This window comes from Ptychodera flava, chromosome 12, assembly GCF_041260155.1.
Source record: "Ptychodera flava strain L36383 chromosome 12, AS_Pfla_20210202, whole genome shotgun sequence".
NCBI classification, from domain to species: domain Eukaryota; kingdom Metazoa; phylum Hemichordata; class Enteropneusta; family Ptychoderidae; genus Ptychodera; species Ptychodera flava.
Window position 1 is genome coordinate 15139728 of NC_091939.1, and position 15561 is coordinate 15155288.

The 15561-nt window shown below is 38.3% G+C and overlaps 1 protein-coding gene across 1 annotated transcript; it reads left to right on the forward strand.

The window, feature by feature from the left end:
* The first annotated feature begins 173 nt into the window (after positions 1–173).
* On the forward strand, positions 174–12732 carry LOC139145119 (SKA complex subunit 2-like). Its single transcript, XM_070716077.1, has 8 exons — positions 174–311; positions 1259–1342; positions 1863–2039; positions 2399–2542; positions 5406–5454; positions 5756–5880; positions 9943–10062; positions 10983–12732. Exons 1-8 carry the CDS (start codon positions 270–272, stop codon positions 11040–11042), a joined length of 801 nt encoding a protein of 266 aa, XP_070572178.1. The 5' UTR covers positions 174–269; the 3' UTR covers positions 11043–12732.
* The last annotated feature ends 2829 nt before the right edge of the window (positions 12733–15561 follow it).

Sequence of the window (15561 nt, forward strand, 5' to 3'; positions counted from 1 at the left end):
GTCATCGGTCTCGTATTATCGGGAAATGGAATAAAACTTGCTTTCAAAGGAACCCACTAAAATTGTTAATTATATAATTATATATATAACGTATCTGTTTGTATCAGAAAATACGTTATTGGGGAAATTTCCGCTCTTACGCACCGTCGAAGCGAACGACGTACTGCAAAGACATTTCATTTGTACAGCTGAAGGTAAACAGCACAGAAATACGAAGGTATCAGAAATTTAATAGTGTGAGACTGGAATCCAGCCCAAAGTCGGTAAATATGGAAGAAATGGCCAATACCGTTGATAAACTGCAAGCTCTGGTAATTATTGCCCAAGTGGTGTATTACAACATTTTAAATTAGTGTCTAGGCCTCATCAGACGTCCAACTGACATGTTTTGATCAGTTGCAAATGCTGGTGATACTGTTATATTGTAAACCCCTGGCATGGCTAATAATACATTTAATACATTTATATCAAAATCCATTTACGCGAAGCTACAGTCTCAATAGATGATGTAGTGCGTGACGGAATGACCTGAATGACTCGACGAATTAACCTTGATGATTAACTTGCAACTATATGAAGATCAATATAAAAATGAAATAATACAACTTCCAAAAGGAAGCAACGGGAGATGTGTCAAGGCTTTTTCTATCCGGTTAGTCTGTAGCTATCAGGTGAGTTTGTGAAACCAGCAAAACAAAACATGCCCCGTGTGAAATATTTTCACAGACTTCACCACTATAGGACTCGAAAGTTTACATGATTTTTGCTGTGTTCTCCTATAAAACTCATATAAAACTCATATAAATATGGTAACATGCTTTCACTATCTTGAACTGATACTGATAGTGATGGTGTTTTTCACTTTGGCGTGGGTCACATGATCTCCAGATTACCTTGATTTCTGTGGATTATTTTACCAGAAATGGGTTAAAATGGACGAGGACTGTCCATATATTACATGACACATAACACAATGGTGTTCAACGATTCCTAACTACACACAGGTCTTGTTTTCTGCCTGTCATAGTCATCAGATGCTGAGACAACTATCACAACTGAGACCATTCATGATGATAGAAGGCACAACTGTGGGTGATAACTTCCTTAGTGACCTAGTTTTTATCTAGGAATTTCTCAAAATATTGATTTGCAATACATGTACTGTACGGCTATTCCCTGATGTCAAATGGAGACAACACATTCATAGGTCAGTCCATCTTTTACTTAATTCAGTATTAAAATACCTTGTGTTACTCAGTTTCAGAAGGCTGACTCTGACCTGAATTATGTCTCCAGAAAGTTAGATGCAGAATTTTCGGAGATGTCTCAAGAATCAAGTCAGGTATGAAATAGATATGTATATGTATATATGCCTAGTACCACATTAATAAATCTCATTGACCGTATGCTGTTAATTTTTGTTGTTTATTTAAAACCTTTTCACATCCATGGTTTAGACAAAATCCGTATTTATCAATGTTGATCATGGACATGTTCGCTAGGACTTGGAGTCCTATCCATGGTTTGGCCCAAATCCATAGTTATCAATGTTGATCATGGACATGTTCGCTAGGACTTGGAGTCAAGCACTCTAAAGCTCTTATTTGCCATATATGAACAAGAAGCTGCTATGATAACGGTACCTTAACTGTTGTTTGCATTATCAATATTTTTTGCCCTTTTCACACCCTGCAGAACATTGTATGACTCCTCACCTTTCATGGGTTATGCCATAGACCCTCGAGAAAAACTAGAGTCTTTGGTTATGCAATGAAATTGTGATGTTTGAATACATGTGTAGAAAGAGTGCAGATTATCTATGTACAAAGTTCCGATAACAATTAATCCATGGCAACACACAGGCCAATCCAAAAGATCTGGTTGAAAGACTACAGAGTGTGAAAAAGGAGTATGCAAACATAGTGAAAGAAGCCGAAGAAATCCAAAAGGCACAGCAAGAGGCGGCAGAATTCTTCAAGTCACAGCTACAGCTGGCCTGTCAGACGTTACAGAAGATTCAAGAACAGACAGGAACAGAGGTGACAAATACATGACAAAAATAAAATACAAGCTGCTTTTGTTTGTAGAGTACAATTAGATATGGAAGTTACAAATTATGAGCTTTGATCATTAAAATCAATGAAACCAGAGAATGAACAAGCTGAATAATCCTGTTGTCTATTCCTCTTAATAAATACCCATCACATTGTGATAACCAAGCTTCTGCTGAAGTGAATGTGACCCAAAGTGTGATCAGTCCCTGTCAATGCATGACACGGTCCTTCCCTATAGCATTGTAAATTCTCTGCATTTGCTATACAGAGGTAGGCTATGCTGGCTTTTATTGTGACAGAGTACTAAATTTGGTCACACATTTGATATTGTCCACAATAATCAGGCGCCAGAAAAGAGCGAAGAGGTACAGCTTGCAGAGTCTCTGCTTGGTTTACATGTTGCCCCTGAGTCACAGGAGGACACGTCATCAGACAAACCACACAACACTGATGGAAGGAAGAGGCCTACAGTGGATGAGCCAACAGATGTAAGTGTGACAACAGTCAGGGTTTTACATCACTTTTTACTTTTGAGAGTCCCTGGGACTCCTGGTGTTAGAAAATGGGAGTCCTACATCAAAATATGGGGGTCCCAATTTATTTCACAAAAATATTTTATTGTTTATCATGCCATGGTCTTCACTGTGTTCAATTAGTATTAAAACACACAGCAAATAGTTGCATATTTCTTAAAATAATTCCTACATGAAAATTCTAGTTTATACTGAGGGCCCTCATTGATCAATTCAAAGAACATTATTCATGATATTATCTCATAACTTTAATGACAAGTTCACAACGTGAAATTTGAACAAATATTCAAATTTGTCAAATTGACAAGAAGGTAAGTAATTTCATACTCTGAAATGGCATTCACCTAGCGAGTCAAGTAGGTTTGAGTTCACACTCTGCCAGCAGCTCTTCAGCAAATAACCTAGCAGTGTTCCTGAAGTCAAAATCATCTATGATGGGGCCAACCAGTTTGATGAACATTTGTCTAGTATTAAGCCTTTGAGGATTGAGTCTATTTCGTGCCCTCTGTTTGATGGCATTTTGTACTGAAAAGCCCCTTTCACATGGGGCAGAGGACACTGGTATGACAAGAGCAATTTTAGCTAGGATGGCAAAATCAGGATACTCCTCTGTAAAATCAGTTAGCAACAGCTTGATATAACATATCAAAATTCAGTGCCTCCCTATGAGATCTTGTGAATGTTTGTAAACAAGAAAGTGTGCCCTAGCTCTATTAGCATCAATACCTGGTGTATTGTTATAATGATTCAACAGTTGATCAAGCTGGTTGACCCCATAGTCAGGTAGGTTGGCCACATTGTCAGGATATCTGTGTGGGTTGAGAATCACATCAAAACACTCCAGAATATTCATCTCATCATCTGGAAATCTGCTATCTAAATTCTGCAGCAGTTTGTTGATATAATTTTCTCTTGCATCACAGAACCTCTGTCTGAGTGGCTGATTGTCAGTATTTTGAATGTTTTTGTATGTGTTTTTCTGACCATTGCCAGGAACATCACCCAAATCATTAAAAACGTCTCTGACAGTGTGTGAATCATTAGTCATTCTATCCAGTGTGTCCCTAGTAGACTGAACACTTTTTTTGATATAAGAGGTTGACAGAATCGTTCTGAAATGTAAGGCTCAAAATTCCAATGACAGTAAGAACATCAATCAATAAGGCAGTGAATAGCAGACACAATGAATTAGAGATAAATTTCAACAGCTCATCAGCCTTTCCCCCTTTTTTGTCACTTGCAAGTGCCAAGGCAATTGGCTAAAAACTGATGAAAACATCTTGACAGCTGATTCGACCGACAGCCAGCGAACAGATGTAGCCTCAGTAATTTGTTTTGCTTTCCCATTCAACAGAGATTGAATTTCCCTAAGTTTGTCATATCTCACACTAGAGTCAATGAAGTATTTATACAATGAATGGATTATATTATGATATTCTTTGCAATATTCAATATCTCTGCCTGCTTGGGAAGCAGCAAGATTCAATCGATGTGCAACACAATGCACTTGAACAAGGTTGGGATTTCTGGCTTTTAATTTTGCACCCAACCCGTTCAAACGGCCGGTCATTACGGCCGCCCCGTCTGTTCCTAGTCAACATATTTTGTCCACGGCTGCGTCACAATTTCTTTCCTAGTCAAAATTCAATCAAGGCGTTTTCGATCTCTGCAGCAGTGGCATCTGTAATTTGCTGGTTACAGAGGAAAGAAACATTCGCCTCGCCATTCTGAATATATCGAACATATATTGCAAGTTTCTTATGAATGAAATGTCACAACACAAGTCTCATCCAACATTATACCGATGACGTCACTTGCATGTATGCTATAATCAGGGACTTCTCGATCGCATGTTGAATACACTCTTCAAACTCCATAACTATCTGAGGACGTTTGTAATATTCAATGTCTAAGCCGTTCAGATTCTGCAGATGAATGATGTCAGTGAATACATCGCATGGAAGGTCACGTTTAGCGATCAGGTAAACAGTACGTAATTGTGCAGCGTACGCCTTGAGTTCGTTACTCTTACCGCTACGTATCACTCCACTCATAACTGTGCTCTTACCCTGCAACTGCCGGTCCTCATGCTTAGGATTTTAACGCTTGTGAGATGACTTTTCGAGTCCTGATGACGAGTTGAATGTTGAAAATTACAAAAACCTTCCATGAACGGCATGTAACATTCGCTTTCAAACATACACCGCATTCATGACGTTTCGCTCTTCAGAATATCGAAGCCATTTATAGTAAATCTATTGAGTCAACTTCTGTTGAATGTTCGTAATTTTGCTGACTTGGTCGGGGGACCTGATGTATCAGTATCGCATGGCGTAGCTGCCGTTTCGGCCTCGACCAAACCTGCATGGTGCTGGTTGCTGCGCCGCCGAAAATGAAAGTAACTTTTTACAGCAATAGAATTTGTTTCCGCGGTTACCATTGGTTATGAAACAGTGGAGGCCAATGCACTATGGAGCATTCCATTAAAGTACGGGGTCGGTAAGGTTTACTGGGATGTGTTTTACGTGTTCAGCAGCTTCGTGAGGTGTACACCAGCAACAGATATTGCTGCGTCCCAAGGGACGCGTGGTTTAGTTTTTGAGGGGTCCTGCGTCCGTTTTATGCGTAAAGGACGCAGAAATGCGCGTCATGTAAAACCCTGCAACAGTGATATTATGTGTTTAGCTAGTCTATACACAGTTTAGGGCACATTGTGAAGACTTAAATAAATACAGTGACATGTCCATACTACATGGTTGCTTCTTGCAAGATGTGTCCCAAAAGTGAACTTGACTGAAAATTTCCACGTTTTCTGTAGGAAGGAGCATGCGCATTTCCCAGTGAAAACAGTCCTCCTGCAACAGAAAGTAAGTCAGCTACTTTTTCATTCTTTCAATTTGCTGCCAATTTACCCTGGACTGTACAATCAATATATTCTTGCAAAAAGTTGCTAGCAGTAAGGGATTTGTATATGACCTCTCCACAAGTGAACTTTTGCACCACAATTCATTTATCAACAATAACGTCATGTGTTGCACACACATCAAGACTTAAACTTTGTATGTTAACATACTTCAACAGGGGACTTAGGAAATGTATTTGTCTTCCAGGAAAAAAATCTCAAAGTACCATCAAAACTTAAAGCTCCTTTTCCTAAAATTTCTACAGGAATATCAGAAGTCATTCCAGCTGAGAGGAGATCTCAGGGTGACTTTGTAGAAGTTAGTCAAGAGGAATTCATGACTGTTTCCTCTCTAGTTAGAGGCAGAGTTAAACTAGAAGATGTCAATAGGGTAAGGGTTTGTGTTGTACTGTATCTTGTAATGTTCACTGTTTTCTTTAATTACAACCATTTTCAGTAATAGAGCGCGAAGCCACTGCAGTGAACTGCAATAAAACTGCTCACACTAATTAGTTTCAGCTGTAGCCAGCTGGCAAAGTCGACAACATTGTATGTCCCATGCAGACAGTTTGTCTGGGGAAGTTGAAATAAAAAAGATTTGTACATGGACCAGGGCATGGTAATGTTACATTGTATCTTAATCTTGAACACAGGGTGCCAATCGTAAACTCTCATTTACAACCCGAGCCTCAGACAGAGCTAGTTTTGCCTTTGTACAAGCAGACTTTTTGTCTGTATCAAGTAGCCTTGTTTGACACCAAAGTGGCCACGGCTACAGCTGAAACTAATTAGTGTGAGCAGTTTTATTGCAGTACACTGCAGTGGCTTCGCGCTCTATTACTGAAAATGGTTGTATACTCCTTTCACTGATCTACATGACTTGTCTCAATTCAGTTAAAATTTTAATTTCTCCATCTTGATGCATGTATTCTCCGTATTATTTAATGTTAATCGTGGTTGCAAATTTCCCATCTGTAAGTTGTCTGCAGTTTTCTGAGACTACTGTAAGTGTTAGCTGTGTAGTTTGGCTTTAGAAATGCTACTTCTATTTCACACATAATTGAAATCACTTGCTTTGACAAGATTTAAAGTGGAAAGTTACCCTGAAATTTAATTTGTTAATACTAAAAACCATTACAATAACACAATCGTATGTGCATTAGTGTCATTCATTTTCACTCACTGGGTGTCGATCTGTGGGCAAGCTAAAACTAGCAGAAGTGACATGAAGGATAAGTGGCTGCAAACATCAGCTATTGTAAATGTTGTCTGGTATTTGAGTGCTGTAATTTTTCCCACCAAAATTTTAGTGCAACATTTTAACAATTTTTATGAATTTTTCTATAATTTTTTTGATTACTTTTGACCAAACAGACATCACATTTCATCGGCTACAGGTTTTCATCAAAATTTTGGCAAAAGTCAGGAAAAATTTAACTGGGGTACATTAAATATAGGTGACAAAAGTTGACTTTGGCGCTCAAAGGGTTAATGTTCAGAACTCAGAAAGCTGACCATATCGATTCTGGTTTTTAGTCGCACTTATAACTCATCAATGAGTAAGTGATAGCAAATGAAAGTAACAATGTTAGAATATTTCGTGTGAAGCTTGAAACATCTAATTCAAATTGGCTGAGTGACTCCTTTGAGTGTAAGCCTTTTCTAGAAGAAATTGTTATGTTTCACCCCCGATCGAAAATTGATTGTGAATGAATATACCGGTAAAACAATTATCCTCGTCGCGATAAGTTTACACACACCAAACTTCCAATGTATTTAGGTATACCGCTGGTGATGTTGTTACATTCCCATGTAATCACCCAAGTAATCAGGTAGAATTACACATGCTGTTTACGCTTCTGGAATTCCACCGGGAGCTGAGCCTGGCCATAAAAGTGGCGGCTGTACAGATGGGACGGAATATTCCACTTTATTGAATGAGGACACAAAAATAAAATTTTATTAAATCAATGACTCTTGTTCATTTTCTTACTGTTTGTATCATTTACCGAGTGTCACTGCTTTATCTTTTGTTTCTCTCGCTTTTCGTCTTTAATCACCAGTAGGCCTATAACCTTAAAAAATATACATGTGAACTTACTACCGATCATTCCTCCCAACCCTAATAAAATGGTATCAACCACTACGTTGTCTGTCCCGCGCACAAACTATCTCCACCGAACATGTCGTCGAAGCGAAGGGTTCGCCCGACAGTGCGGTCTGAAATAATTCAGCTTTGGCTGAATGGACACTCTATAAGATCTGTTGCTCAGGACAAAAATATATCGGCATCAACAGTGGTGGCAACTATTTTGAGGCGATTCAAGAAAACCGGTCTTACTGTAACGGCTAGAGCAAGTGGACGCCCACACAGTACACTCAGTGTGATTTTCGGACGACCTCAGTTTTCGGACATGCTGTTCGTTGTACTCACTTCGCTCCGTATTGATAGCGTTTTACAAGGCATGCTACCGCATATTAAGTCAGGTGACGCTACTGTCCTGTTTTGGATAGTTTTTTTTTTTCGGTAGAAGCTATTTCGGGCTACAAACTTGGCGAAGTTAGCCACACCGTACGATACAAGATGTCGAACGCAACACACAGAAACAGCCCGTGTCCGATATCTAAGCGCTATACACGTCGAAATACAGTTGCGTCGTCCATGGATTAAACGTAACTAATTATCACGAAATATTTCCACATAGTTTTCTAAACACAACGAAATTGAAAATCGGGGTTCGAAGTTTCAAAATATCAGTATTTGGCCCCTATAATCATATTCCAAATACGACGTCCGATTATTGCGATAGCAGTCCGATTACTACGCACTCAACATGGGTCAAAAATTTGGCAACTTTGACCCCCTAAATGCCACTTCTGTCGGTGTTAGCAGTTTGAGGATAAACACAATAAAGTTTCGAAAGGTATGATAATAAGATTTCGTAGTGCTCGTCATTTATGAAACGGCTTTGGGCGAAATTCACTACCCTGTCCGAAAACTGACACTGAGTGTAAAGCTCCGCAGATGTTGTCGAGTATGTCGAGTATCTGAAAACAAGGAAGCCATCGATGACAGCCAGCGAAGTTCGCGCGGAGCTTTTAAATAGTGAAATCTGTGACATCGATTCCTTGCCCTGCCCACAGAACTATATACGACATCTTTAAACGAGATTTGAACTATAGTTACAAGAGGATATCGCAGGTACCTGCAGAACAAGTTACAGAGCAAAACATAGAACGTGTCGTTCGATACATCGACATGGTAACAAGCCTTGATCCACTGCAAGTACACTTTTTGATGAAGCCGGGATAAAGCGAACGAATATTCTTCCAACTCACGTCATTTTGAAGAGAGTTGCTTGCCGCGTACTTGATAAGAGAAATCTTCTACGACCTCTAAATTTACCTGCTTGTAGGCCTATTCTGCGTTCGGAAGAGTTTCTGAGCAACCGTTACAATACAAATCATTGACATCGAGTTCACTGTTGGATAACTTTATAGTGTCTCCTTCGTTATTCCGATACTGAATTTTAAATTCAGCCGTTTTCAAACTTGAGATATTTTCCTTAATCAGGCACACAAGTAATATTTTCGTCCCGCAGTACTTCACTTGAAATTGGTACATGTCGCTTGGTCAGTGCACAGAGTGCGCGCGTGTACTTTGTGAAACATTACAGGTCAATATTCGCGCGCTTGGAGTGATTGCAGTTCATACCATTTGTATAAAGGGACTCATTCTATGTGGGCATTTTTGAGGAAGGCTAGCACTGATGAAAAATCCGCATGTGAAAATGAAATCAGTTAAAAATATATTATTCTAAATAAATGACACGTGAGACAAATGAGAGTGTAGTAGTACCATTCACATTTTATTTCACCAACCCACAGACCGTTACCAACCCCTTGGGTCAAAATGAATGACCCCTTGAGCTTATCTCGTACGTAGACTCCTCATGACCACATTCACTTCCTACATAAAACGACGGCTTCACGGGGGGAATGTGATATCAGATATGTAAGAATACAACAACATCACCAGCGGTATACCTAAATACATTGGAAGTTTGGTGTGTGTAAACTTATGGCGACGAGGATAACAATACCCTGATAAATTATAATGAGCAAAGGCTGGCAGGAATGTTCGAACCTCAGATTTGATATTCGAGTCTTGAGTGCTTTATAGTATGCATTTCTATTTACCATAAAAGGCATAACAATATTTGTTACAGATGAAAGCAAAGAGAAAGTGTGTAGATTTTCAGTTTGTTGTAGATGCGTTTTTAGAGCATAATGTGTTGTCAAAATTTCCCCTTTCATTTCTGCAATTAGGCTCAAACTGCATTCTTTGGTTTTTTTCAAAGGTTTAGTTAGCCACGTGCACAACAAACGTTGCTCAAAAGGACTTCATTGCTAGTTAGGTAAAATCAATAAAATACCACGCCACATTCTGTAGGTTTACCAGAGGCTCTATCAACACTTCAGAGAAGAGCGAAATGAAGAGCCCCTGACAACACAGGACATGAGTAAAATGAGTATGAGGATAACTGGTGCAACAGGAGAGGCTAAACTGAAGGTAATATCAAGTCTTTCATGCAGAATAAAATGTACCTTGAAAATGTGCCATACAGAGTTTTTATGAAGGTATTTGTCAGTACATTCCCACCAATATGAGGAGAAAATGTATGATTAAGCTGTCAGATTGATAAACTTTCATTATTTTTCAATTATGATTATTGTTCCCTTTAAGGAAGTATGTGCCTGTAAACTGAAAGACTTAAAATTTTGTTCAAACTTTCCTCAATGAAAATTTTAATCATTCTATTACCAAATCAAGCATAAAAAATAGGGGTCACAGTGCAAAGTGTGGTTCTAGTGGAAAAAATTGCCTTACATTTACCAAAATTAGTTGCATCACTAAAATACCTTACATTTCTAAATTCAAAATGGCTGCTATCCCTGTGTTAACTCCATGGGGAAATAAAACTTTTATTTTCCAAAAACTAAGACAGGGAAAACTTTTCCCACTCCCAGACCTTTAAAATTAGCCCCCACAAGTGGTAGATCAGAAAAGAATTATAAAAATTTGAGAATCCGAATATCTGTCTCCTAGGCACATTTTACCTTAAAGGTATACTGTCACCGGTAATCTAATTTTGCCACAGTTACCATGGAAAGAGAAAATCTAACCAATCACAGATTTTAAGCAGGTGACCACTTTTTAAAAACAGTGCCCTCACATGGGCATTTTGAATACCAAGGAATGCCCCTTTGACCGTATATGGGCATATTTAGATTACAGGTGACTGTATACCTTAGACTGAAAGATTCCGTCACGTGCGGGCGCTCCGGCGCACTGACCCTAAAGGGTCGTAGGTCGCAGTGCACCGGAGCGCCCGCACGCGACGGAATCTTTCAGTCTATGTATACCTTTAATGTAATTAATTTCATAATAGTCATAGTGTGTCAATACTTTGTTTCTTTTTTATTTTACAGGTGCTAAGGTCATTGAAGATAATAAGTCTCAATACAAAGGGCCATGTAAAGCTTCTGTAGTGAAATTATGTCTCCTTCAGGCCAAACATTGTGAAGTTCACCCTTAGAGGGCGCTTATATCCAGTCTGACGTACTACACAGCAATATAGTGTTGTGGTTCTCGATGTGTAAATACGAAAAGAAAATGAAATTTTATCACTGCCAATAAATTTCTGAAGCAGAGTGTTATTTTGCAAGAATTAATCAAACATTGATACTACACCAATATAAAGATAAATCACACAATTTTATTAAAGGGCCAGCTGTAACATTTGATGATTATCACTACAGTATTTCTGTAAATTCAACCATAGTTTCTTGTTCCAGCATGTTAAGATACACATTATTAAGCTTAACGACTCAGTCTGTACATGTGTAAATCACATTGTTATTGTTGACAAGTGAGTTCTGGTCCTGACTAGAATTCAAATGTAAATGACAACAGTTCATTTTACATGTAGAGATGCTGTGTTGACAAACTAAATAATTGGTATTTTGACATGCCTTGGGTAGTAAAAGATGAACCTGCAATTAGCATACAAAAGAAAAAAAATGATAAACAGAAAAGTACTATACTCGGAACATATGTAACAAAAAAGCAAGAATATATGGAATGAAAGACTTTTTAAAACATGTGAAGGTGTACTGCATTGCATTCATTGATTTTTGTGTAGAGTTAGAAGTGTACAAAATTATGTATTAAAGTATATCTATTTAGAGACTTGCTATTTGCTTCATATGTCAAACCAGAGCTTAGGCTTCTGTATACTTGCTGGTTGGATTGTCCACGATTTTCATCACGTGCCCTATTTGGCACTCAAATCAAATTTTATACAGATGAGATTTATTATTCAAATGCAATGTAGGTACAAAGGATCTTGCTGCACATTAATATTACAGTGGCTGCAGTGTTTTGAAATTTTTCAGCCATGCAGTTTCTACCAGGTGAAAACCATGGGTAAATCCATTGGTTCTTTGGCAGTCAGAAACTGAAAATGCTCATACCTGAACATTCTACCAAAAAGAATGAAGTTAAACTATAGGTACCATCTGGCATGTTATCAGTGAGTGTTGTTGTCAAAATGGCTTGTACACTGGGATTCCAGTAAACAATGGTTTCACCTCAGACCAAATAAAAATATGTTTCCAGTAACATGCCTCTGAAAATTAGGGTAGATAGGTTGAAAGAGAATATTTTCTGTACTTTTCTTTTTGTTGGCTTCAACCCATAAAATATGGTAAAATTTAGAGAATTTACTAGAAATTTTTGAAAATGCAAACAATGTCTTGGGTCAGCCAGAAACATTTTTTTTTTACTTGGCCTCATTTCAAGCAAATCTGTTGTTATTGTATACTATTTTGCAAAGAATGGAAACATACAATTATGTTGTAGTCAAATTGCACCCGTGCTTCCTTCCATATATGGACCAAACAGCAAATATCGTCATGGTGTCAAAACAATTCCCAATTATGGAACTTTTCAAAAAGGATGCCTATATCTGTAAGATTGAACACAAAAACAAAAGAACAGTCATTTGCAACCCAACTGTTTTGACAAAATGGTCATAGGGACAATGCATTTGTCATGGATCCTAGCAAGCAATGAATTTGGGCAATGAACACTGCCTTATGTGTAACATATCTGATAACAAACAAAGTGTCAAGTGCTATTTCTATGCCCGATTTTGTAAATAAACAACAATAAATATTACTTGCCAATGTCTTTGTTGTGGTTTTGTGACCAGGATTCCCTGGGATTGAATATATACATATGGGTAAAGGTCAGTGAAAGGGTGTGTCATCTGTGAATTTGATGCAATAATCACCTGAATTTCTTATATCCTGGAAGTTAAGACACCGGAAGTATTAGGTATGGTGTCAGGGAAAGCAGATGCCTTCTGAAGCATGTCCTGGCGTGCCCTTCCATTTTACTGTATAGTTGAAAACAGTTAAGATTTACTGATACTTTTGAGGAGGCCTGGGAGGAGGGGGAGAGGCAAAGTCGCTGTTGTTTTGGTTCTATGCTGGTAATTCAAAAAACTCTGCTCTCTTTACTTTAAGATCGATGTTGTTCAAAACTTAACATATAATGAAGCAATTTCTGGTATAGACCCAAACATATGATATATTGGCACAGTTGAAGTACTAAACAGTTATATGCCTTGTGAACAATTTTACTAAACATTTGACGACTGATCACTCTATTTCTAGTGATGCGGTATATGGTTGCTCACATTAATACAAAGAACATAATAATGCCAGCAGCGGTAACTGTTTCTTTGGGACTCTGCAGATTTTCAAAATACTTGTGTTATCTGCTGCTTGATTGGAGTCGCTTAGAAGCTTCAGGAGTAAATGAAGTTTTTACCGTCTCGATTTTGTGAAAAGAGAAAGTTTAACTTTCCCCGTAGAGTTGGAACAGGGGGCTGGGGCCATTTTGAATTTCAAATATAGGTAAGTTTTAGGTACTTTGAGCAAAATTTTCATATTCGATTTTTCGAGGCTCTGATGACTTTAACCACAGATAAGTTGGGGAACAATAGCTGTCACGTTTGGTTGTGTTTTCAATAGCTCTGTCCGAGCGAACAAGTTCGTTTTCTTCCATCTGAAGTAAGCGTTGAAATGCCTTGCATTTAACTACCGTGCGAAGTTGATGCATTCTGTAAAACACAATGTAATATAAATTACGAAATATCATAATTGACGGACTACAATTCATGCACTCGTCAACAATACCATTGACATCACGCATATTTAGTGGTAGAAAAGGTTGAACAACCAACACTTCCACATTAATGATCTTGCGAGTGGCACAAGAAACACACTATCTGTGCAATGGAAACATCGAAAGTTACCGCTAATGGAGCGATGAATATGTTGCGAACAAATTAAGGAAAGGTATTTTACGAATCCCCCGTGTAAACAAAAGAAATATAGTGCTCGAAATTCACTGCAAGCAAAAAGTACGTGATTTTGAAGCGAAAATCACTTTTTTTAACGAGTTTAGTTACATGATACTCAAAATATAACGCAAGATGAACAGGAATTTTTCGAAGGTTATCTTATTCCAGACAAAATACTGTAATGTATATTAGACCTCTACACTGAAGGAAATCAAAGTTTTCCACCAAATTAGCGTTTCATTATCCTCCAAAACTTTGGAATGGTGAGAATACTCAGTTTTCGACTGTTTGAGGGCTTTTATTCTTTTCGGCCTGGTTAGACGATAAAGTACCAGAAATTTGTGTTTGTCACTTTTTGTTTATTTCATCTAAATAAATAAATAGGGTAATAAATGATCAAATAAACTGCTCTTTATGGGTCCACGTGATTGTCTCATTGTTGTGTATTTGGGTTCGACTATCTCTGGACGTCTATCTGTCAGTCTCCTATGAAAACCATCCCACAAGAAAGAAGAAATTGACGACCGTAACTAACCGGAGAGAGTAATCCAACCCTGCTTCACAGTTAATGAAGAAGTTTCATTTTGTCCATCAATCAAAACAAAAAAGCATTCATGTGGCCATGGTATGTCACGTCAGTACAGCGATATGGAAGATATATTGACGGCATGAACCCAGTAGTCACCCTCATATATTCAGTTACAAGCCCATCATCAGCGTCATGTACTTCTGGCTGTCTGCTGCGTGTTCTCCCATCTCTAGCGATGGGGGTGGGGCAATGATCTTTGGATAGTATTTATTAAGGTAGTACGGGTCCCGAAAGTAAAGCCTTGAACCTTTGCTCAAATTTTCCTCAATGAAACTTTCAAAAATATTCTACTAAATCAAGAATAAAAAATCAGGGGTCACCGGGAAAATTTCGGTGCTAGAGAAATAATAACCTCACATTTACTGATATTTTAAATTCAAAATGGCTGTCATCCCTGTGTTAACTCTATGGGGAACAATTATTTTCGATTTTCGACTATTAAAGGGATATAGTCATCGGAACTGCGCTCAAAGGTCGTATGGGACCCATACGACCCATGGCAACAATGTATCCAAAGCACAATTGTGATTGATGACAGTTAAACATGTCTGTCATAATCTATTATCGTATAATCTAAATGTTGCAGCTGTGATGATGAGGTACATCTTGATATCGTTCACGAAATACATTGTTTGTAAACAAGAAACTCGCACAGGCGCAGTTCCGACGACTATATCCCTTTAAATTAAGAAGTTAAATGATTTTTACCCTAAGATCTTTTAAAATGACTGAAATGAGCCCCATTAAGGGAGCGTTCAGTTTTTACGGCCTGGGGGGGCCGGCAAAATCTTGTCACCGGTGTTCAAAAAAATATAGACCCCCCCTGCATTTTTTGTGAAAAAATGATGACCCCCCCCTTTGTCAGACGAAAAAAACTGATGACCCCCCCCCCCCTGAAAAATAACCAAAACCCATATGTCAAATTTACCCGCATGGTTTGGATTTGAACTCCGGTACGCGGCGCACTTTATTCGTGTAGCAGAGATGCCAGTGCACAAACTTCTCAGCCACATCCATTGAAACGTCTGTTAATTAGGACGACTGTAAG